The following is a 24,897-nucleotide window of genomic DNA, read 5'->3' as shown; positions in this document are numbered from 1 at the left end:
GATATTAATAACGTTAAGTTCCACAATCTCTTTAGAATTTTGGTTCCGTTCACCCCTCCCCCCACCCCCACCCCCCCGATGATTTCACTGTTTTTTATCTCTTCCACCATGAAGGCAGGCATAGGGAATCTGTTTCACATCTCTGCCATTTCTTTATTCTCCTTTTTCTGCCTGTAAGGGACCCCAGTCAGGGATGGAATTCGCAGTACAGGCCTGGACTGGGCCAGAAGCCTGGGCCCTTGGTTGCCTGTGCGAGCGGGCACCAAGTGGCTGAAATCAGCATGTTCAGTGCAGACTGGAACCTCGGTCCTCACTGCTCGATGAATGTGACACAGTGCCTAAATCAGAACAGGCCTCGACAGAAGCCCTGGGCACATCCTTCTCCAACTGGGCCTTCATGTAAAGTCTAACTTATCTTTTGTCTGCCCAATTGCTTGCTGTTAATATTTTGTGATTTGAGTACAGGGGCCCCCCCCCCCCGAATCCCTGCGAACATCAACATTTCCTATTCTCTTTTCTTTAAAAAAAAAAATTAGGTGGCATTTTATGGGGCCCCCTTAGACAGCGAGGGAGGCGGAGCCATAGAATCACGACAGGTGGAGGGCAAGGAGGGCCCATTGCCGCCCCATCACCAAGCGATTTTGCCAGGGATGGGATAGGCGACAATGGCCTTCCAGCCCTAGAGGCCAATTGAGCCCCTGAAGTGGCCTATTAACGACCACTTCAGGGCATCTTCCCACCGCTGGGATTTCAGTCCTTTTATCTAATTCATTGATATAGATTGTAAATATCTGAGACCCAAGGACTGATCATTGCGTCACCCGACTAGATACAAGGTACCAACCTGAAGTAATGGAAGGTGTCATCGACAGTGCTAACAAGCAGCACTTGCTAAGCAATAACCTACTCACTGATGCTCAGTTTGGGTTCCGCCAGGGCCACTCAGCTCCAGACCTCATTACAGCCTTTGTTCAAACCTAGACTTTTAGTACACTTTTAGAGATACAGCACTGAAACAGGCCCTTCGGCCCACCGAGTCTGTGCCGACCATCAACCACCCATTTATACTAATCCTACATTAATCCCATATTCCTACCACATCCCCACCTGTCCCTATATTTCCCTACCACCTACCTATACTAGGGGCAATTTATAACAGCCAATTTACCTACCAACCTGCAAGTCTTTTGGCTGTGGGAGGAAACCGGAGCACCCGGAGAAAACCCACGCAGACACAGGGAGAACTTGCAAACTCCACACAGGCAGTACCCAGAATTGAACCCGGGTCGCTGGAGCTGTGAGGCTGCGGTGCTAACCACTGCGCCACTGTCCCGCCCCCGCCCTGGACAAAAGAGTTGAACTCGAGAAGTGAGGTGAGAGCAACTGGCCTTGACATCAAGGCAGCATTTGACTGAGTATGGCATCAAAGAGCCCTCACAAAACTGGAGTCAATGGGAATCAGGGGAAAAACTCTCCACTGGTTGGAGTCATACCTAGCGCAAAGGAAGATGGTTGTGGTTCTTGGAGGTCAATCATCTCAGTCCCAGGACTTCACTGCAGGAGTTCCTCGGGGTAGTGTCCTGGACACAACCATCTTCAGCTGCTTCATCAATAACCTTCCTTCCATCATAAGGTCGGAAATGGGGATGTTTGCCGATGATTGAACAATGTTCAGCACCTTTTGCGACTCCTCAGATACTGAGGCAGTACGTGCCCATATGCAGCAAGACAACATCCAGACTTGGGCTGAAATGTGGCAAGTAACATTCGGGCCACACAAGTGCCAAACAATGACCATCTCAAACAAGAGAGAATCTAACCATCTCCCCTTGACATTCAATGGCATTACCATCGCTGAATCCCCTACTATCAACATCCTGGGGTTACCATTGACCAGAAACTGAACTGGAGCAGCCACATGAATGCTGTGGCTACAAGAGCAGGTCAGAGGCTGGGAATCCTGCGATTAGTAACTCACCTCCTGACTCCCCTGTCCACCATCTACAAGGCACAAATCAGGAATGTGATGGAATACTCTCCAATTGCCTGAATGGGTGTAGATCCAACAACACTCAAGAAGCTCGACACCATCCAGGACAAAGCAGCCCGCTTGATTGGCACCCCATCCACAAGCATTCACTCCCTCCACCACCGACGCACAGTGGCTGCAGTGTGTACCATCTACAAGATGCACTGCATCAACTCACCAAGGCTCCTTCGACAGCACCTTCCAAATCCGCGACCTCTACCAGCTAGAAGGACAAGGGCAGCAGATGCAGGGGCTCATCACCACCTGCAAGTTCCCATCCAAGTCACACACCATCCTGACTTGGAACTATATCGCCGTTCCTTCACTGTCGCTGGGTCAAAATCCTGGAACTCCCTTCCTAACAGCACTGTGGGAAAACCTACCCCACATGGACTGCAGCGGTTCAAGAAGGCAGCTCACCACCACCTTCCCAAGGGCAATTAGGGATGGGCAATAAATGCTGGCCTGGCCAGCGACACCCACATCCCAGGAAAATAATTTTTTAAATGACCAGATGATTCTTACTCTCTGTTTTCTGTTGTAAACCAGTCCAGAACACAATCTAACAGATTAACCCCAATTCTGGGAGCCTGGATCTTGTGCTAAACCTCATCGAATGTCCTTTAAAAATACTGCAAGAAATATTTCCCTCTTATCTACCTTGCGAGGTACGCCCTGAACAAACTCTGATGGCTGTGTTCAGCATGATTGCCTGTACACACAACCATGTTAATTGTTTCATTATAATTCAAGTGCACTGTTACCACATGCCTAATAATAGATTCTGGCATTTTCCCCAGCATTGATATCAGACGAATTGATCCCTGATATTTCCCTGGTTTCTCTGTCCTCTTTGTTGAACGATGTGATCACATTTGGTGCCTTGCAATCCAGGGGGATTGTTGAAAAATCGAAGAAATTTGGCGACAGCGTGGAGCGTCAGTACTGAGGAAGCACTGCACTGTCAGAGGGTCAGTACTGGGGCAGTGCTGCACTGTCGGAGGGTCACTACCGAGGGAGTGCTGCACTGTCAGGGGGTCAGTACCGAGGGAGTGCTGCACTGGAGGAACGAGTGCTGCACTGTCGGAGGAGCAGTACTGAGGAAGCACTGCACTGTTGGAGGGTCAGTACTGGGGCAGTGCTGCACTGTCGGAGGGTCACCACCGAGGGAGTGCTGCACTGTCAGGGGGTCAGTACCGAGGGAGTGCTGCACTGGAGGAACGAGTGCTGCACTGTCGGAGGAGCAGTACTGAGGGAGCGCTGCACTGTCGGAGGGTCAGTACTGAGGGAGCGCTGCACTGTCAGAGGGTCAGTACTGAGGGAGTGCTGCACTGAGAGAGGGTCAGTACTGAGGGAGCGCTGCATTGTCGGAGGGCCAGTACTGAGGGAGTGCTGCACTGTCAGGGTGTCAGTACTGAGGCAGCTCTGCACTGTCAGAGGGTCCGTACTGAGGAGGTGCTCGGGAGGGTCAGTACTGTGGGAGAGCTGCATTGTCGAAGGGTCAGTACTAGGGGAGTGCTGCACTTTCAGACGGTCAGTAGTGGGGGAGTGCTGCATTGTCGCAGGGTCAGTACTAGGGGAGTGCTGCACTGTCAGACGGTCAGTAGTGGGGGAGTGCTGCATTATTGAAGGGACAGTACTGAGGGAGTGCTGCATTGTCGGAGGGCCAGTACTGAGGGAGTGCTGCACTGTCGGAAGGTCACTACCGAGGGAGTGCTGCACTGTCAGGGCGTCAGTACTGAGGCAGCTCTGCACTGTCAGAGGGTCCGTACTGAGGAGGTGCTCGGGAGGGTCAGTACTGTGGGAGAGCTGCATTGTCGGAGGGTCAGTACTAGGGGAGTGCTGCACTGTCAGACGGTCAGTAGTGGGGGAGTGCTGCATTGTCGGAGGGTCAGTACTGTGGGAGCGCTGCACTGTCAGAAGGTCACTACCTAGGGAGTGCTGCACTGTCAGGGGGTCAGTACTGAGGCAGCTCTGCACTGTCAGAGGGTCAGTACTGAGGAGGTGCTCCACTGTCGGAGGGTCAGCACTGCGGGAGCGCTGCATTGTCGGAGGGTCAGTACTAGGGGAGTGCTGCACTGTCAGACGGTCAGTAGTGGGGGAGTGCTGCATTGTCGGAGGGTCAGTACTAGGGGAGTGCTGCACTGTCAGACGGTCAGTAGTGGGGGCGTGCTGCATTGTTGAAGGGACAGTACTGAGGGAGGGCTGCACTGTCAGAGGGTCAGTATGGAGGGTGTGCTGCACTGTCGGAGGGTCTGTACTGGGGGAATGCTGCATTGTCGGATGGTCAGTACTGAGGGAGAGCTGCACTGAGGGAGTGCTGCATTGTCGAAGAGCCAGTACTGAGGGAGCGCTGCACTGTCGAAGGTCAGTACTGAGGAAGTGCTGCACTGTTGAAGGTCAGTACTGAGGGAGTGCTGCACTGTCGGAGATCAGTACTGAGGCAGTGCTGCACTGTCGAAGGTCAGTACTGATGGAATGCTGCACTGTCGAAGGTCGGTACTGAGGGAGTGCTGCACTGTCGAAGGTCAGTACTGAGGGAGTGCTGCACTGTCGAAGGTCAGTTCTGAGGGAGTGCTGCACTGTCGAAGGTCAGTACTGAGGGAGTGCTGCACTGTCGAAGGTCAGTACTGAGGGAGTGCTGCACTGTCGAAGGTCAGTACTGAGGGAGTGCTGCACTGTCGAAGGTCAGTACTGAGGGAGCGCTGCACTGTTGGAGGGTCAGTACTGAGGGAGTGCTGCACTGTCGGAAGAGCAGTACTGAGGCAGTGTTGCACTGTCGAAGGTCAGTACTGAGGGAGTGCTGCACTGTCGAACGTCAGTACTGAGGGAGTGCTGCATTGTCGAAGGTCAGTACTGAGGGAGTGCTGCATTGCCGGAGACAGAACTGTGGGAGCACTTCAATGCTGTGCCTCTGAGCGTGTGCAAAGTATCTGTTGTGTTCCAACATTACAAGAGTTTTGACACTTCAAACAAAGTTCTTCATTTGTTGTGAGGTATTGTGGGATGCTCTAATGTCTTGGAAGGGAGTGTTGAATAGTGAAATCGATTCAAACTGCCAGTGCTCTTAGTACTGTATTTAAAAGTCTTGGGGTAAGTCCCACTCCAGTATCTGGTGTACTAATAATCTCGGCCCACACTTCAGTGTGGGATCTTGCTGTGCAGTAATTGGCTGCTGCGGTTGCTATGCTATTCGATTTCAAAAAGAGAGTCTTCTGCTGCAAAGTATTTATAAGGCCTGAAGCTTTACAGGTGCTGTATAAACACAAGTCTTTGCTTTCTTTCTTAGCACCTTCCAAACCCACGACCTCTACCAGCTAGAAGGACAAGGGCAGCAGATGCATGGGAACACCACCTGCAAGTTCCCCTCCAAGTCACACACCATCCTGACTTGGAACTATATCGCTATTCCTTCACTGTCGCTGGGTCAAAATCCTGGAACTCCCTCCCTAACAGCACTGTGGGTGTACCTACCCTACATGGACTGCAGCTGTTCAAGAAGGCAGCTCACCACCACTTTCTCAAGGGCAATGAGGGATGGGCAATAAATGCTGGCCTGGCCAGCGACCCTGTTACTGAATCAGTAAAATGCCCTTTCTATGCCATTCCTGGAGGTCACATCCCAAGCTGCTCGGTCAATATTTGCTGCCACAATTAACTTGGCTTGTGAGATAAGGTTCCGATTCGGATATCAGTAATTTTAAATAATTGCACACAAGCTGCAGTCCCCGTGATGTTCCCTCCCCACTTCAGATTTATATAACAGCCACCCTCCCCATCTACCACAGAAGGAATCGGGTTGTGTTCAGCGGCAGATACGAGACAAAGATGGCCACCTTAGCGATGCTCTTCCTCATATTGGTGCTCTCCACTCATGGTTGCCGAGGCTGTGGTACGTTGACGTTGCCTCGCAGTTAAGACCCTCTCAGACAGAGATGAAAGTTAAAGGCTGCACGACATTGAATTGCTGGACAGGGACGAGGGACTTCAGTTAATGTAGAGAGACTGGAGAAGCTGGGATTGTTCTACTTGGAGCAGAGAAAGTGAAGGGGAGATTTAATAGAGATTTTCCAAACCCTGAATGTCGGGATAGAGTAAATAGGGAGAAACTGTATCCGGTGGCAGGAGAGTAGGTAACCAAAGATTACAGATTTAAGATAATGACAAAAGAACCAGAGGGGGAGATGAGGAGAAATGTTTTAACACATAGTTTTTGTGATCTGGAATGTGCTGCCTGAAAGGGAAGCCATTTGAATAGTAACTTTCGATAGGGGGATTGGAGAAATACTTGAAGGGGTAATGATGAGTTGAGTTGTGTGGGGAAGGACCAGGTCCAGAGATCAGCTGTAAGGTGCAACCCAGTAAACATCAATTTTTTTAAAATTTCAATTTGCTCTCTTGCCATTGTTTGCTTTCAAAGATTTTGCAGGACAAAACTCGCCAGACGTCAGACAGATTGTGAAGGAGCTGAATGACTCTCTCAGTCAAGATGTCAACCCAAGTGTGGTGCTTGCCCTGCGTTTGGGCAACTACCAACTCGAGAAGGAAATTCTAACAAAGCTGAAGAGGGATGTTGTCAATAATGGTGAGACTGGGCAGATTGTAGAAGTCTCGCGGATCCAGGGGGATATAACAGCAAGACCACACGCTTCCATATCCAGAATTATAAACACATTTAACAAAGCACTGACAGAGGATCAGTACTGAGGGAGTGCTGCACTGTTGGAGGGTCAGTACTGAGGGAGTGCTGCACTGTTAGAGGGTCAGTACTGTGGGAGTGCTGCACTATTGGAGGGTCAGTACTGAGGGAGTGCTGCACTGTTGGAGGGTCAGTATAGAGGGAGTGCTGCACTGTTGGAGGGTCAGTACTGAGGGAGCGCAGCACTGTTGGAGGGTCAGTTCTGTGGGAGTGCTGCACTGTCGGAGGGTCAGTATGGAGGGAGTGCTGCTCTGTCGGAGGAGCAGTACTGAGGGAGCGCGGCACTGTTGGGAGGGTCTGCACTGGGGGAATGCTGCATTGTCAGATGGCCAGTACTGAGGGAGGGCAGCACTGAGAGGGTCAGTACTGAGGTAGCGCTGCATTGTTGGAGGGCCAGTACTGAGGGAGTTCTGCAATGTCGGAGGGTCAGTACTGGTGGAATGCTGCATTGTCAGAGGATCAGTACTGAGGGAGCGCTGCACTGACAGAGGGCCAGTACTGAGGGAGCAATGCACAGATGGAGGGTCAGTACTGAGGGAGCAATGCATTGTCGGAGGGTCAGCACTGAGGGAGCGCTGCACTGATAGAGGGTCAGTACAGAGGGATTGCTGCACTCTCAAAGGATCAGCACTGAGGGAGCGCTGCACTGATAGAGGGTCAGTACAGAGGGATTGCTGCACTCTCAAAGGATCAGTACTGAGGGAGCGCTGCACTGTCAGAGGGTCAGTACTGAAGGAGTGTTGCACTGTCAGAGGGTCAGTACTGAGGGAGTGCTGCACTGTCGAAGGGTCAGTACTGAAGGAGTGTTGCACTGTCGAAGGGTAAGTACTGAGGGAGTGCTGCACTGTCGGAGGGTCAGTACTGAGGGAGTGCTGCACTGTCGGAGGGTCAGTACTGAGGGAGTGCTGCACTGTCGGAGGGTCAGTACTGGTGGAATGCTGCATTGTCAGAGGGTCAGTACTGAGGGAGCTCTGCACTGACAGAGGGTCAGTACTGTGGGAGTGCTGCACTGTCGGAGGGTCAGTACTGTGGGAGTGCTGCACTGTCGGAGGGTCAGTACTGTGGGAGTGCTGCACTGTCGGAGGGTCAGTACTGTGGGAGTGCTGCACTGTCGGAGGGTCAGTACTGTGGGAGTGCTGCACTGTCGGAGGGTCAGTACTGTGGGAGTGCTGCACTGTCGGAGGGTCAGTACTGTGGGAGTGCTGCACTGTCGGAGGGTCAGTACTGTGGGAGTGCTGCACTGTCGGAGGGTCAGTACTGTGGGAGTGCTGCACTGTCGGAGGGTCAGTACTGTGGGAGTGCTGCACTGTCGGAGGGTCAGTACTGTGGGAGTGCTGCACTGTCGGAGGGTCAGTACTGTGGGAGTGCTGCACTGTCGGAGGGTCAGTACTGTGGGAGTGCTGCACTGTCGGAGGGTCAGTACTGTGGGAGTGCTGCACTGTCGGAGGGTCAGTACTGTGGGAGTGCTGCACTGTCGGAGGGTCAGTACTGTGGGAGTGCTGCACTGTCGGAGGGTCAGTACTGTGGGAGTGCTGCACTGTCGGAGGGTCAGTACTGTGGGAGTGCTGCACTGTCGGAGGGTCAGTACTGTGGGAGTGCTGCACTGTCGGAGGGTCAGTACTGTGGGAGTGCTGCACTGTCGGAGGGTCAGTACTGTGGGAGTGCTGCACTGTCGGAGGGTCAATATTGAGGGAGCATTGCACTGTCGGAGGGTCAGTTATTAGCTCCACAACTGGACACTCACTTCATGTGTACACGCATTCTTGATTCCATTTATTGATGTCTTGTTGTTTTTCATGTTTCCTTCTAAACAGTGGCTCAATTGAGCAGCGGGACGCTCGGCCTTTACATTCTGGCTTTAATCTCCTTCTCTGAAGACACACTGAACCTCAGCATCACTGACAAGGGAAGTGCCTCAAGCACCAACCTGGGACAGCAGCTGTCTGCAAAGCTTGGCCAAGAGTTCAAAAGTATCGGTAAGAGGCAGGAGTTGGGAGCAGCTGGAGGGGAAAGGGGAAGGAATGTTAGATGATTACAACAGGAGACCACCATTTGGCTGCTGGCATCTGTTCCACCCTTCACTGCAATCCTATGTGCCCTGTGATCAGATTCCATATCCCCACCTTTTCTCTATATCGCTTCCTAATTTCACTCTTGAAATGTCTGGTTCTTATTTTAAGATTATGTCCCATATCTGAGTCTCCCCAACCAGCCGAAATGGTTTCCCTCCATCGACCCTATTTGTTCCCCTTAATATATTGAAAACTTTGATCAAATCATCCCTGTTCCTTCCAAATTCCAGGGAATATAACCCTAACTTCTTTAAACTCTCCTCATAATTTAACCCCTGGTTAATCAGTCCTCACCTCTACGTATGTTGGCCGTTAACCTCACATTTCATGTTCATGGTTAACCGTTAACCTTTGCCCCCTGAAACAGGGAACTTTAGGTCAATTTTAAGCACTGCTGAGGCCTATTGAACCTATTGTGTTTGGAGCAAAGGTCAGTTTTACCCACAGAGATCCCAGTATGCACCTGGTTTCTGAAGATGTCGAAGCCTTGGAGAGGTTGAGGGGAGATTTACCAGAATGGTCCCAGGGACGAGGGACTTCAGTTAATGTGGAGAGACTGGAGAAGCTGGGATTGTTCTCCTGAGAGCAGAGAAGGCTAAGGGGGAGATTTAATAGAGATTTTCAAAACCGTGAATGTTGTGTTAGAGTAAATAAGGAGAAACTGTTTCCAGTGACAAGAGGGTTGGTAACCAGAGGAGACAGAGTTAAGATAATTGACAAAACAAGCAGAGGGGGAGATGAGGTGAAATGTTTTTACGCAGCGAGTCTTCGTGATCTGGAATGTGCTGCCTGAAAGGGCGGTGGAAGCAGATTCAATAGTAACTTTCAAACAGGAACTGGATAAACACTGGGAGGGGAGAAATTTACAGGACGATGGGGGAAAGAGGAAGAGAATGTGGGACTAATTGGACAGTTCTTTCAAAGAGCCGGGTACAGGTACGATGGGGCGAATGGCCACCTTCATACTGTTTCACCCTCTGTAATGATGAATCTTAGTCCTACTGCTACAAACATGGCTATGAGATAGCGGGGGATGCATTGTATCGTTTGGTTTGTGAACAGATGCCTTAACATTGTTTAGGCAACAGCCCCCAGGTTTGTCAATCTGAAAACAGGGAGCTAACATTATTTCCCCTCCTTTGCTCCCAGAGAATCAGAAACAGCCACTCACGACCTACTACCAGATTGGGTTGGCTCTGCTCGGACTTTGCAAACAGAGTTACAAGATCCGGAAGAGCGATGTCAACACTTTCACCCAGGCTGTAATGAACGATCAACTCGTCAATGGCCAAGCCTTCCAAGTTGGTAAGTGGAACACATCTGGGAGAGTCAGCAGACAGAGAGAGGGGGAGGGGATGGAGAGAGAAAGACAGCGAGAGGAACGGAGAAATAAGGAGAGAGTAAAACCGGGGCAGAAAGGGAGCCCGAGGGAGTGTGGGAGGGAGAAACAGAGGAATGAAGTGGGAGCAATACAGAGATGGAGAGACCTGGGCAGAGGGAGAGCGGGAGAAAGAAGAGAGAGCAAGACGGAGAGACAAAATGAGAGGGAGAAACAGACAGAGAGACAGACAGAGGGAGGACAGACAGAAATAAGGACAGGAAGATATCAGTCTGTCTCTCCACCAGACGTGGGCTGTGTGCTCCCGTTAACCAGCCTGTCTCAGCACTTGACACGGGTGCTCTCTGTCCCCTTTAACCAGACTGTCTCTCCACTAGACACGAGCTATGTGCCCCCTTTAACCAGACTGTCTCTCCACTAGACACGGGTGCTGTGGCTGTCCTCGCCTTGACCTGCCTGCAGCAGGGACACTACCAACCTTTCGCCTCCATCTGGCAAGCCTTAATGAAGCTGATCTTACAGATTTTCAATGCAAAGACTGCTCCGGGGACAATCGGAAATCTCTACAGCACTGGGCTTGCCATGCAGGTGAGGTGGGCTGCACTCCATACCCAGTGTAATACTGGCATCACCAGGGAGAACAGAGGGAGGGGGAGTGAGAGAGAGGGAGGGAGAGAAAGAGAGAGAGACACGGGGAGGTGGAGAGAGATGGAGGGAGGGGGAGACAGGGAGAGGGAGAGATGTAAAGATCGATGGAGGAAAGGAGAGAGAGATGGGGAGGTTGAGGGAGAGAGAGGTGGAGGAAGAAAAGGGGAGTGGGGAGAGGGATATAGAGGGAGGGAGAGAGTCGGAGGATCAGAGTCCAGAGAGAGGGGGAGGGAGAGAGAAATAGGGAGTGAAAAGGAGAGGGAGATGGGAGAGAGAGAAAGAGATAGGAGGGAGAGAGAGACACACACAGAGGGAGGAAGAGAAAGTGAGATGGAGGGGGGGGGGGAGATACAGAAATGGGGAGAGGGTGTTGCAGGGAGAAGAGAGATGGAGGGGGTGAGAGACAGGGAGTGAAACGGGGACAGAGAGACGGGGAGACAGTGAGTCAGAGGGAGAGAGAAAGAATTGGTGGGAGAGGAGAGAGACAGAAAGAGCGAGGCGGAGGGGAGAGACGGCAAGGCAGAGGGAGAGATGGAGTCAAGACGGAGGGAGATGGGGAGAGGGAGATGGAGGGAGCAAGAGAGAGAGAGAGACAGAGACAGAGGGAGAGATACCCCAATTGTGGTATAAGTAAGGAAGATGGAAACCTGAACTTCACACAGTGCTCCAAGTGTGGTCTAACCAAGGTTTTAGTTTCATGTAATTTCTCTGCTTTTCAATTCTATCCCTCCAGAAATGAACCCCAATGCTTGTTATGACTTTGTTAATCTATGTTGCTATGCTGTTCATTCCCAGGCTGTTTCAGGGTATGGATAATACTTGACCAGAGGGAGAGAATCTTTTCTTACCACGATTGTAGCCTAGATCACAGACAAAGGAGGAAATGATGGGAAAACAACAACAATTGCATTTTTCAAGCGCCTTTTAGGTAGTAAAATGTCCCAAAGCTCTTCACAGAAGCGATTATGAAACAAAATGTGACAGCATGGCAGATAAGGAGTTATTAGGGAAGGTGACCAAAAGCTTGATCAAAGAGGCAGCTTTTAAGGAGTGTCTGAAAGGAGGAGAGTGGTCGAGAGGTGGAGAGGTTTCGAGAGTGAATTTTAGAGGTTAGGGCCCAGGGAGCTGAAGGCATGGCCACCGATAGTGAAATGATTAAAACCGGGATGCACAAGAGGCCTGAATTGGAGGAGTGCAGAGATATTGGAGGCTTGTAGGGGCTGGAGGAGGTTGCAGAGATAGGGAGGGTTGTCGAGACTGGAGGAGGTTACAGAGATAGGGAGGGGAAAGGACATGAGGGATTCGAACATGAGGTTGAAAATATAAAGACTGAGGTGTTGTCAGACCCTGAACCAATGAAGGTCAGCGGGCACAGGGCAGATGGAGGAATGGGAGTTGGTGTGAGCTCGGACAGGGGCAGTAGATGGTGGAATACGGGAGTCCAGTCAGGAGAGTGTTGGAATAGTCAAATCGAGAGGTAATAAAGGCATAGACAATGTTCAGTTTGTCTCCACGGGATGGGAGAGGTGGAATTGAAAATGGTTACATTCCCGAGATTGAGTGAAAATGGGCGATATTGTTCATTTCTCGACTGCTGGAGCCATTGAATGTGTCACATCCCAGCTGAACACTAGGCAGGTGATGGGTGGCATTGAGTTGAGGAACCACGGAGATTCTCATGCTCATTCGATCCGGGTCATTGTGAAAAGCAGGAGGAAGGATCTTGACCAACAGCTCATCCACCATGTGGCACCTGCCCTACCCATTCCTTTTCCTTCTTTCACTCTCAGGCACTCATTGCCAATGTGCATATCATCCCTTTTGAAGTGTGGAGCTGTCCAAAGTGTCAGGAGGTGCTCCAGGCGGCAGTTCGAAATGATAAATTCATCATCCCGGAACTGGCCTCACAAATCCTACCACCCATGATGAGCAGGACTTACCTGGACGCAGATCAAGTGAGCTGCCCTTGCTTGAAAGGTAAATTCATTGAGCGCCGGTTGGAAAGATGATGATGGAACTTTCCATTTTAGTGAGACTTAGGGTTTCGGTCACCTCTGAGCCAGAAGGTCGAGAGGACAAGCCCCATTTTGCAGTTTGTCAATCACTGATTACCCAGTACTGAGGGAGCGCCGCACTGTCGGAGGGTCAGTACTGAGGGAGTGCCGCACTGTCGGAGGGTCAGTACTGAGGGAGTGCCGCACTGTCGGAGGGTCAGTACTGAGGGAGCGCCGCACTGTCGGAGGGTCAGTACTGAGGGAGCGCCGCACTGTCGGAGGGTCAGTACTGAGGGAGCGCCGCACTGTCGGAGGGTCAGTACTGAGGGAGCGCCGCACTGTCGGAGGGTCAGTACTGAGGGAGCGCTGCACTGTCGGAGGGTCAGTACTGAGGGAGCGCCGCACTGTCGGAGGGTCAGTACTGAGGGAGTGCTGCACTGTTGGAGGGTCAGTACTGAGGGACTGCTGCACTGTTGGAGGGTCAGTACTGAGGGAGCGCCGCACTGTCGGAGGGTCAGTGCTGAGGGAGCGCCGCACTGTCGGAGGGTCAGTGCTGAGGGAGCGCCGCACTGTCGGAGGGTCAGTGCTGAGGGAGCGCCGCACTGTCGGAGGGTCAGTGCTGAGGGAGCGCCGCACTGTCGGAGGGTCAGTGCTGAGGGAGCGCCGCACTGTCGGAGGGTCAGTGCTGAGGGAGCGCCGCACTGTCGGAGGGTCAGTGCTGAGGGAGCGCCGCACTGTCGGAGGGTCAGTGCTGAGGGAGCGCCGCACTGTCGGAGGGTCAGTGCTGAGGGAGCGCCGCACTGTCGGAGGGTCAGTGCTGAGGGAGCGCCGCACTGTCGGAGGGTCAGTGCTGAGGGAGCGCTGCACTGCAGATTGTGCTGTCTTTCAGAATAAGACATCAAATCGAGGCTCAGTCTGTGTTCTCAGCTGGATATCAAAGACGCCAAGGCCACTCTTTTGAACAAGAGCAGGAGTGTGCTACCTGGGCTAATCAACCATCAGAGCTAAAACCAGATTAACTAGTCATTTATCCCATAGTTGATTGTGGGATCTGACACACCAAATCACAAAAGCAGACAGAGGGACAGGTGGGCAAAGGTTTGGTCAAACAGGGAGGTTTTAAGCAGCGTCCTAAAGGAGGAGAGAGAGAGGCAGAGAGGTTCAGGGAGGGAATTCCAGAGCTTTCGGCCCCAAGCAACTGAAGGCATGGCCGCCAATGGTGGAGCGATGGGAATTGGGGGATGGGCAAGTGACAGGAATTGGAGGAGCACAGAGATCTCGGAGGGTTGTAGGGGCTGGAGGAGGTTACAGAGATAGGAAGGATAATAAGGGGTGGAGGAGGTTACAGAGATAGGGAGGGTTGTAAGGGGTGGAGGAGGTTACAGAGATAGGGAGGGTTGTAGGGGCTGGAGCAGGTTACAGTGAAAGGGAGGTTTGTTGGGAGTGGAGGAGGTTAGATAGAGAGTGTTGTAGGGACTGGATGAGATTAAAGATAGGGACGGTTGTAGGACTGGAGGGAGGATTGTAGGGGGTGGAGGAGGTTGCAGAGATAGGGAGGGTTGTCGGGGCTGGAGGAGGTTGCAGATAGGGAGGGTTGTAGGGGCTGGAGGAGGTTACAGAGATAGGGAGGGTTGTAGGGGCTGGAGGAGGTTACAGAGATCGAGAGGGTTGTAGGGGCTGGAGGAGGTTAGCAATAGGGACGGTTGTAGGACTGGAGCAGGTGACAGATAGGGAGGGTTGTCGGGGCTGGAGGAGGTTACAGAGATAGGGAGGATTGTCGGGGCTGGAGGAGGTTACAGAGATAGGGAGGGTTGCAGGGGCTGGAGGAGGTTACAGAGATAGAGTGGGTGGTAGGGGCTGGAGGAGGTTACAGAGATAGGGAGGGTTGTCGGGGCTGGAGGAGGTTACAGAGATAGGGAGGGTTGCAGGGACTGGAGGAGGTTACAGAGATAGGGAGGGTTGTAGGGGCTGGAGGAGGTTACAGAGATAGGGAGGGTTGTCGGGGCTGGAGGAGGTTACAGAGATAGAGTGGGTGGTAGGGACTGGAGGAGGTTACAGAGATAGAGTGGGTGGTAGGGACTGGAGGAGGTTACAGAGATAGGGAGGGTTGTAGGGGCTGGAGGAGGTTACACAGATCGGGAGGGTTGCAGGGACTGGAGGAGGTTACAGAGATAGGGAGGGTTGTAGAGGCTGGAGGAGGTTACAGAGATAAGGAGGGTTGTAGGGACTGGAGGAGGTTAGAGAGATAGGGAGGATTGTAGGGGCTGGAGGAGGTTAGAGAGATAGGGAGGGTTGTAGGGACTGGAGGAGGTTAGAGAGATAGGGAGGGTTGTAGGGGCTGGAGGAGGTTACAGAGATAGGGAGGGTTGTTGGGGCTGGAGGAGGTTAGAGAGATAAGGAGGGTTGTAGGGGCTGGAGGAGGTTAGAGAGATAAGGAGGGTTGTAGGGGCTGGAGGAGGTTAGAGAGATAGGGAGGGTGGTAGGGGCTGGAGGAGGTTACAGAAATAGGGAGGGTTGTCGGGGCTGGAGGAGGTTACAGAGATAGGCAGGGTTGCAGGGGCTGGAGGAGGTTACAGGGATCGGGAGGGTTGTTGGGGCTGGAGGAGGTTACAGAGATAGGGAGGGTTGCAGGGACTGGAGGAGGTTACAGAGATAGGGAGGGTTGTTGGGGCTGGAGGAGGTTACAGAGATAAGGAGGGTTGTCGGGGCTGGAGGAGGTTACAGAGATAGGGAGGGTTGCAGGGGCTGGAGGTGGTTACAGGGATCGGGAGGGTTGTTGGGGCTGGAGGAGGTTACAGAGATAGGGAGGGTTGCAGGGACTGGAGGAGGTTACAGAGATAGGGAGGGTTGCAGGGACTGGAGGAGGTTACAGGGATCGGGAGGGTTGTTGGGGCTGGAGGAGGTTACAGAGATAGGGAGGGTTGTAAGGCAGACGGAGGTTTTCATTTATTCTTTCATGGCTTTACAGTGTCTCTGGAAAGGCCAGTATTTATTGCCTGTCCCTATTTACCCTTGAGGAGCCACCTTGCTTAACCACTGCAGTCCATGCGGGGTAGGTTCTCCCACAGTGCTGCCTGAAGGGTTATAAAGCTGGGGCAGGTAGCGGAACTGGAGGGGATTACAGAGATATGGAGTCAATGAGGTCAGTGTAGGAATTTAAACATGATGGATAGGAACTTACATTCGAGATGCTACCAGACCTGGAGCCAATGTAGAGATCTATGAACGAACTCCTCCTGAGGTGAATTTTGAATGCAGGCCTCTGCATTACCACTGCAGTAACATAACTCCAGTGGCCGTATACACGTAGGCAAGGAGCTAAAGCACCCTGGCAGATTCTTGCACCTTCTCTTGTTTAGAAACCTGCCCGGGGCCAACCATGGAAACGGCCAATCCTGGACCGATCACGGTGAACTACACTGTAACCAGCCAGCTGAAATCTCACCACTACAAACATTCCATTTTACTGACAGTGTCTGAAGGAAGCAGTTTGCTCCATGTCATGAAGGAGGCAAGCAAGAGAAATTCCACCTACTTTGAGTGAGTAATGTCAAGGATTGGTGAGAGATTCCGGAGACAGATACTGACTGAGGTGGGGGGGGGGATGGGGAAAGGAGGTGGGGGGGGGATGGGGAAAGGAGGTGGGGGGGGGATGGGGAAAGGAGGTGGGGGGGGGATGGGGAAAGGAGGTGGGGGGGGGATGGGGAAAGGAGGTGGGGGGGGGATGGGGAAAGGAGGTGGGGGGGGATGGGGAAAGGAGGTGGGGGGGGGATGGGGAAAGGAGGTGGGGGGGGGATGGGGAAAGGAGGTGGGGGGGGGATGGGGAAAGGAGGTGGGGGGGGGATGGGGAAAGGAGGTGGGGGGGGATGGGGAAAGGAGGTGGGGGGGGGATGGGGAAAGGAGGTGGGGGGGGGATGGGGAAAGGAGGTGGGGGGGGATGGGGAAAGGAGGTGGGAGGGGATGGGGAAAGGAGGTGGGGGGGGATGGGGAAAGGAGGTGGGGGGGGATGGGGAAAGGAGGTGGGGGGGGATGGGGAAAGGAGGTGGGGGGGGGATGGGGAAAGGAGGTGGGGGGGGATGGGGAAAGGAGGTGGGGGGGGATGGGGAAAGGAGGTGGGGGGGGATGGGGAAAGGAGGTGGGGGGGGATGGGGAAAGGAGGTGGGGGGGGATGGGGAAAGGAGGTGGGGGGGCGGGATGGGGAAAGGAGGTGGGGGGGCGGGATGGGGAAAGGAGGTGGGGGGGGCGGGATGGGGAAAGGAGGTGGGGGGGGCGGGATGGGGAAAGGAGGTGGGGGGGAGGGATGGGGAAAGGAGGTGGGGGGGAGGGATGGGGAAAGGAGGTGGGGGGGCGGGATGGGGAAAGGAGGTGGGGGGGCGGGATGGGGAAAGGAGGTGGGGGGGCGGGATGGGGAAAGGAGGTGGGGGGGCGGGATGGGGAAAGGAGGTGGGGGGGCGGGATGGGGAAAGGAGGTGGGGGGGCGGGATGGGGAAAGGAGGTGGGGGGGCGGGATGGGGAAAGGAGGTGGGGGGGCGGGATGGGGAAAGGAGGTGGGGGGGCGGGATGGGGAAAGGAGGTGGGGGGGCGGGATGGGGAAAGGAGGTGGGGGGGCGGGATGGGGAAAGGAGGTGGGGGGGCGGGATGGGGAAAGGAGGTGGGGGGGCGGGATGGGGAAAGGAGGTGGGGGGGCGGGATGGGGAAAGGAGGTGGGGGGGCGGGATGGGGAAAGGAGGTGGGGGGGCGGGATGGGGAAAGGAGGTGGGGGGGCGGGATGGGGAAAGGAGGTGGGGGGGCGGGATGGGGAAAGGAGGTGGGGGGGCGGGATGGGGAAAGGAGGTGGGGGGGCGGGATGGGGAAAGGAGGTGGGGGGGCGGGATGGGGAAAGGAGGTGGGGGGGCGGGATGGGGAAAGGAGGTGGGGGGGCGGGATGGGGAAAGGAGGTGGGGGGGCGGGATGGGGAAAGGAGGTGGGGGGGCGGGATGGGGAAAGGAGGTGGGGGGGCGGGATGGGGAAAGGAGGTGGGGGGGCGGGATGGGGAAAGGAGGTGGGGGGGCGGGATGGGGAAAGGAGGTGGGGGGGCGGGATGGGGAAAGGAGGTGGGGGGGCGGGATGGGGAAAGGAGGTGGGGGGGCGGGATGGGGAAAGGAGGTGGGGGGGAGGGATGGGGAAAGGAGGTGGGGGGGAGGGATGGGGAAAGGAGGTGGGGGGGAGGGATGGGGAAGGGAGGTGGGGGGGGGGGAGGGATGGGGAAAGGAGGTGGGGGGGAGGGATGGGGAAAGGAGGTGGGGGGGAGGGATGGGGAAAGGAGGTGGGGGGGAGGGATGGGGAAAGGAGGTGGGGGGGAGGGATGGGGAAAGGAGGTGGGGGGGAGGGATGGGGAAAGGAGGTGGGGGGGAGGGATGGGGAAAGGAGGTGGGGGGGAGGGATGGGGAAAGGAGGTGGGGGGGAGGGATGGGGAAAGGAGGTGGGGGGGAGGGATGGGGAAAGGAGGTGGGGGGGAGGGATGGGGAAAGGAGGTGGGGGGGAGGGATGGGGAAAGGAGGTGGGGGGAGGGATGGGGAAAGGAGGTGGGGGGGATGGGGATGCACTCCCTTCCTAACAGCACTGTGGGTGTCCCTATCCCACATGGACTGCAGTGGTTCCAGACGGCAGCTCACCACCACCTTCTCAAGGGTAATGAGGGATGGGTCATAAATGCTGGCCTGGCCAGTGACACTCAGACTACAATGAACGAATAAAAAACTCAATTAAGGTTCACTCATTTTCAAAAGAAACTCTCTCAAACTCAATGAAAACTCACACTGAATTTAAACTCACCCACACTCAATAGAAATTTACTAACACTGAAAACTCACTCACACTCAATTCAAATTCATTCACACTGAATTCACTCACACTCAATGGGAACTCATGGACACTCAATGGGAACGCATGGACACTCAATGGGAACGCATGGACACTCAATGGGAACGCATGGACACTCAATGGGAACGCATGGACACTCAATGGGAACGCATGGACACTCAATGGGAACGCATGGACACTCAATGGGAACGCATGGACACTCAATGGGAACGCATGGACACTCAATGGGAACGCATGGACACTCAATGGGAACGCATGGACACTCAATGGGAACGCATGGACACTCAATGGGAACGCATGGACACTCAATGGGAACGCATGGACACTCAATGGGAACGCATGGACACTCAATGGGAACGCATGGACACTCAATGGGAACGCATGGACACTCAATGGGAACGCATGGACACTCAATGGGAACGCATGGACACTCAATGGGAACGCATGGACACTCAATGGGAACGCATGGACACTCAATGGGAACGCATGGACACTCAATGGGAACGCATGGACACTCAATGGGAACGCATGGACACTCAATGGGAACGCATGGACACTCAATGGGAACGCATGGACACTCAATGGGAACGCATGGACACTCAATGGGAACGCATGGACACTCAATGGGAACGCATGGACACTCAATGGGAACGCATGGACACTCAATGGGAACTGACTTGCTCTCAATGGAAACTCAAGTGCAACACAGAGAAGAAAATTGCCAATAGAGGATTACAGCCTGATTTTTTCCACAGTGAGAGAGAGATAGAAACAGAGAGATACAGAGACAGAGAGAAACAGAAAGGCAGAGTGAGGCAGACTGAGAAACACAGACAGACAGAGAGAGAGGGATACAGACAGTGTGATAGAGATTGAGACAGAGATAAAGACAGAGGGCAATAGAGACAAAGAGAGTTTGAGGCAGAGGGTGAGGCAGACTGAGAGAAGCAAACAGAGAGAGACAGAGAGAGATAACGACAGAGGGAGATACAGACAGAGAGCGAGTTGGGAGATGAGACCCCCTAGAGCCTCTGCCTCGATGAGTGTATGGAGGTTTCGTTTGACTGAAGCCCCTTTCACAGACAGTTGGTCAGTCGGTGATGGGGAGTTCAGATTTCGGACGCCCACCTAACTGATCCTGGGCCTGGTGGAACAAGGGCAATGAGGGATGGACAATAAATGCAGTCCGAGCCAGTGACAACCATATCCCATGAATGAATAAAAATAAATGTGGGCTGTGCCTCCCCGTTTGTATCTCTGTGCAAAATCCTAACGCACTGTTATTGTCCTCCTCACACAGATTCACATGGGAAGACACTTCCTTGGGCCCATTCATTACCAGCATTGGTGGTGTTAAGGCCAGTGCAAACGATCACTCCTACTGGCAGTTCCTGAATGGGACGGTGCCAATTCCTGTGGGTAAGACAGACAGAAAGATCTCCCATTTCTACAGTGCCTTTCACCAGCTCCAGACGTCCCAAAGCGCATCACAGCCAAGATAGTACATTGTGGTAGACAATTTGTGCGCAGCAAGCTCCCACAAGCAACAATGTGATAAGTGGTCAGAAACTCTGATTTAGTAATGTTGTTCGAGGGATAAACACAGGCGAGGATACCAGGGAGACATACCACCAACACCACACCACAGTCCGCTCCTGATATCCTCCGACAGTGCAGCGCCTCCTTGGTCCTGCCCCTCCAACAGTGCAGCACTCCCTCAGTACTGACCCTCTGACAGAACAGCACTCCTTCAGTACTGCCCTTCCAACATTGCAGCGCTCCCTCAGTACAGACCCTTTGATGGTGCAGCACTCCCTCAGTACAGACCCTCTGATAGACAAGCGCTCCCTCAGTACTGACCCTCCGACAGTACAACCCTCCCTCAGTACTGACCCACTGACAGAGCAGCACTCCCTCAGCACTGACCCTCCGACAGTGCAGCACTCCCTCAGCACTGACCCTCCAATGGTGCAGCGCTCCCTCACTTTTGGTCTCCTCTGGGGACGGGTGTTTGACTTAGTTCCGCTCCTGGGAGATTGAAAATTCATCATTGTTAGTTATCTCACTAATTCTACCTCCATCACAGAGCAGATTTCAAACCTACCTTCTTGTTTACCCACAGGTGTTGCATCGTACAAACCTTCCAATGATGAACACGTCTTCGCAAAATTCAGTAAATATTGATTCATGAAGTGGCAGCAAATAGTAGAAAACTGTTTAGGGCTCCATATTAGCGTGTGTTAGTTGGACAAGTGCTGAGTAATTGACAGTGGACCCCGATATGACCGTAACCATCATGACCCCACCTCGACCCCACCCCAACATGACCGACACTGACATGACGTATACAAACCAGACGTGACACCAGTCTGACATGAACCCTCCCCGACTCTCGTATGACCCCCAACATGACGCCAGCCCAAATCCAAAATGGACCCCCGACCACAAAGCGACCCTTTGACCTTGATATGAAGCCCCCGTCACCCCTGTTTCAAAAGTAACTTTCAAAAGGAATTGGATAATTACTTGAATGGGAAAAATTTACAGGGCCAAGGGGAAAGAGCAGGGGGTGGGTGGGACTCATTGGATGGGTCTTTCAAAGAGCTGGCACAGGTACGATGGGCTGAACGGTCACATTCTGTGTCATAAGATGCTTATGAATCGAGCAGCAGGCATAGGAACACCATAGCAACATACTCGGCACTTGTCCACAGGCTTGATTATCATGTGTGTAGTGAATCTTAAAAGGATATTTCCTTAGATCAGAGATGGTTAAGGGGAGATTTTTTAAATCATGAAGGGTTTTGATGGCGTAAGTAAGGAGAAACTGTTTCCAGTGGCAGGAGGGTCAGTAACCAGAGGACACAGAGTTAAGACAATGGGCAAAAGAACCAGAGAGGGGGGGGGGGGGGGGATGAGGACAAGAAATGTTTTTACTCAGTGAGTTGTTGTGATCTGGAACGCGCTGCCTGAAAGGGCGGTGGAAGCAGATTCAATAGTAACTTTCAAAAGGGGGAATCGGAGAAATACTGGAAGGGGAGAAGTTTGCAGGGAGATGGGGGAAAGAGCAGGGGGGAGTGTGAGGATAATTGGATAGAATATTTCAAAGAGCCAGCACAGGATGATGGTTGAATGGCCTCGTTCAGTGCAGTATCAGTGTGTGATGTGGAAGAAGACTGTGAGTGTCTCGCGCTTGTCGAAGGGTGAGAATTGGAGGGCGAGGAGTTTCGGAATCGCTACTGTCATTTCAAAAGTTCTTGTCCTGAAGGAGCAGCGTGAGATGAAATGGATAAAGACAATTATCAAGCAAAAGATTCAAGTTAGCTTCTTAGTGAGTCTGTGGGCTATTTCTCATGTAATAAATCACATTAAAGCATAGCATTACTGACATCTGTCTATTATAAGTCTGTAAATCACACACAAAAGTCTTACGGCGTATTTGCAGCACAGGAACAGGCCATTTGGCCCATCTAGTCCCTGCCAGTGCTTATCCTCCACACGAGCCTCCTCCCACCTCCCTCTCCATCTCCATCTCACCCCATCAACATATCCTTCTATTCCTTTCTCCCTCTTGTGTTTATTCAGCTTCCCCTTAAATGCATCGATACTATTCACCACAACCACTCCCTGTGGGAGCGAGTTCCACATTCTCACCACTCTCTGGGGAAAGAAGTTTCTCCTGAATTCCCCATTGGATTTATGAGTGACTCTCTTATATCGATGGCCCCCAAGTTCTGGTCACGACCGCAAATGGAAATACCTTCTCTAAGTATATTGAAGCCTTTTCAAAATCTCATCTACCAGGTCACAGCTCAGCCTTCTCTGTTCTGCAGAAAAGAGCCCCGGCCTGTTGAGTTTTTCCCCCGAGAGCTGAAACCTCTCAGTTATTGAGGATAGAGTTTCACAGACCAGGCTTGTATTCCCCAGTTTAGAAGATTAAGCGGTAATCGAATCGAGGTGTTTAAGGTGACTAAAGGAATTGATAGGGTAGATTACGGAGTCCCACAGACACATGCAGAGCAGGAAGATCCCAGGCTCCATTGTACCCCACTACCCGCCCTCGGTGGGTTGCTTGACAACCCCTCAGTGCCTTGGCTGAAGGGGGAGGGGAGGGGGGGGGAAACATCAGACAGATTAAACAGGAGAGGGGGGGGGGATATGAGGGGAGATCTGGGCTCTGTCACTGTACATTCTCACATGGTTGAAAATTACCTTCATGGGAGGGTAAGCTGGTGCTCCGGGGAGATACCACATTTCTGGGTTTGGATCCAGTTGCCGCCTGTTCCGGGCCCAGTTCCCTGTTGTTATAGAAACACAAAAAATAGGAGTAGGCCATTCGGCCCTTTGAGCCTGCTCCACCATTCATTATGATCATGGCTGATCCTCCAACTCAGTAACCTGTTCCCGCTTTCGCCCCATACCCTTTGATCCCTTTGTTCCCGCCTGTTCAGAGTTCAGTTCCTTATTGTTCTGGGCCCAGTTCCCACCTGTTCTGGGCCCATTTCCCACCTATTCCGAGCTCAGTTCCCACCTGTACTGGGTCCAGTTCCCACCCAGATCATCTCTTTTTAGCCATGTTGGTTGAGAGATGAGGTGGTGGGAAGATGGGCGATGTTAAGGTTTCTGCTAAGCACGGAAGTGCTGGGAGAATTAAATCATCTCGCTTAACCTTGCGATGCCACTTGCTGTGCAGCACGAGCAGGACAGGCAGAGGAGGGGGACCTCTTCTCTAAGGCTCTCCTTAGTAGGCCTTACCCCAAAAGAGTGTTCCAAAAGCACCAGTCTTCATTGGGATGAGCCAGGAGCAGCAGCTCAGAGGCTTTAATAAGTCGGTTGTGACGAAATTGCATCATCGCCTTCCTGAAAGTCCAAAGCCTCAAACCAAGGCGAGAAATTCACCATCGCATTTTCCTTCTTCACAACCAGTTCCTTCGGGCGAAAGATGATGACAGTAGCAGCATGGTACAGTTGGCCATCCAGTGACGAATCTGGGATGTGACAGAGGCACTTGAAAGGAAGGGAGGGGACCTTCCTCCTCTTCTCCCTGAGGGAGGAAGACCAGGGTGAGAGGGTTTGCCAGGTTAGCAGGCTTCCCGACTATACAGGGCGCCATCATCTGCAGACAAGTGGCTCTGTAGGCCCCCCACTTCAATGCGGAGTGATACTGCAACTGCAAGGGCTACCACTCAGTCAATGAGCAGCTGGTGTGCGACCACACCAGGAAATTCATCTGAGTGTCTGCATCCACAAAGCTTTCGTCCTTCGACAATCTACAATACCCACCATCTTGGAGCTTTCAAGACAATAGGATGGCTGCTCAGAGACAAAGGATACCCCCTGGTCACCTGGCTCATGATCTCCATCCACCTTGTGAGGTTAGACAGCCTCCAATAAGAGCCATGGAGCCACATGTAACACCCTGGAACAAACCATCGGCCCATATCTCTCAATAAAAGCCAACAGCAATAAGCTTCACACAACTTTCAGCTATAAAAAGTTTTGGTTAGTGAGCAGTTCTGGGCATCACATCTTAGGAAGGATAATAATAGCCCTGCAGGGAGTTCAGCATAGATTTACCAGAAACGTTACTTAGACTCCATGGGTTAAATTATGAGGAAAGGTTACACAAAATAGGGTCATATTCCCTGGAATTTAGGAGATTAAGATGATTTCAGCAAAGTTTAAGATATTAGGGACCATGCGAATTAGGAGCAGGAGTAGGCCGCTCGAGCCTGCTCTGCCATTCAACAAGATCATGGCTGATCTGATTGTAACCTCAACTCCACATTCCTGCCTACCCCCAATAACCTTTCACCCTCTTGCACATCAATCTATCTACCTCTGCCTTAAAAATATTCAAGGACTCTGCTTCCTTTTGAGGACCAGGGTTCCAAAGACTCACGACCCTCAGAGAAACAAATTCTCATCTCTGGGCAACTCCTTATTTTTAAACACTGACCCCCGAGTTCCAGATTCTCCCACAAGAGGCAGATTGTGAGACACTATTTCTGCTGACTGGAGAATCTCAGACTAGTCAAAAAATTAGAGCCCGAGCTGAGAGGATTGAAATTAGGAAAGACTTCTTCACGTAAAGGTTTTGGAACTCCCCTCCTCAAATGGCAATTGATGCTCGATCAATTGTTAAGTTTAAATCTGAGATTGAGAGATCTGCGTCAGTGAAAGTTATTCAGAGATCGGTGGTGAGGGCAGGTGCATGGAGTTAAGTTGCAGATCAACCATGATCCCACTGAACA

At 52.7% G+C, this 24,897-nt stretch overlaps 1 protein-coding gene across 1 annotated transcript; it reads left to right on the top strand.

Moving 5' to 3' along the window:
- The first annotated feature begins 281 nt into the window (after positions 1-281).
- Positions 282-20,827, top strand: LOC137352875 (cobalamin binding intrinsic factor-like). The gene is made up of 11 exons (XM_068018725.1): positions 282-399; positions 2,830-2,971; positions 5,818-5,921; positions 6,450-6,614; positions 8,543-8,704; positions 9,950-10,105; positions 10,561-10,727; positions 12,578-12,764; positions 16,141-16,321; positions 19,944-20,062; positions 20,766-20,827. The coding sequence occupies exons 1-11, from the start codon at positions 282-284 to the stop codon at positions 20,825-20,827; spliced, it is 1,563 nt and encodes a 520-aa protein (XP_067874826.1).
- The last annotated feature ends 4,070 nt before the right edge of the window (positions 20,828-24,897 follow it).

The sequence above is a fragment of the Heterodontus francisci genome, chromosome 39 (assembly GCF_036365525.1).
Source record: "Heterodontus francisci isolate sHetFra1 chromosome 39, sHetFra1.hap1, whole genome shotgun sequence".
In the NCBI taxonomy this organism is placed as follows: domain Eukaryota; kingdom Metazoa; phylum Chordata; class Chondrichthyes; order Heterodontiformes; family Heterodontidae; genus Heterodontus; species Heterodontus francisci.
The sequence above is the reverse complement of the archived record's forward strand: the minus strand, read 5'-3'. Positions and strand labels throughout refer to the sequence as shown.

Coding starts and splice junctions, on each gene's coding strand:
- LOC137352875 (XM_068018725.1), top strand. CDS start 282: ATGTTCAGTGCAGACTGGAACCTCGGTCCTCACTGCTCGATGAATGTG. Junction 400..2,829: donor TTCTCCAACTGGGCCTTCAT/GTAAAGTCTAAC, acceptor CATTTTCCCCAG/CATTGATATCAGACGAATTG. Junction 6,615..8,542: donor GAGGGATGTTGTCAATAATG/GTGAGACTGGGC, acceptor CCTTCTAAACAG/TGGCTCAATTGAGCAGCGGG.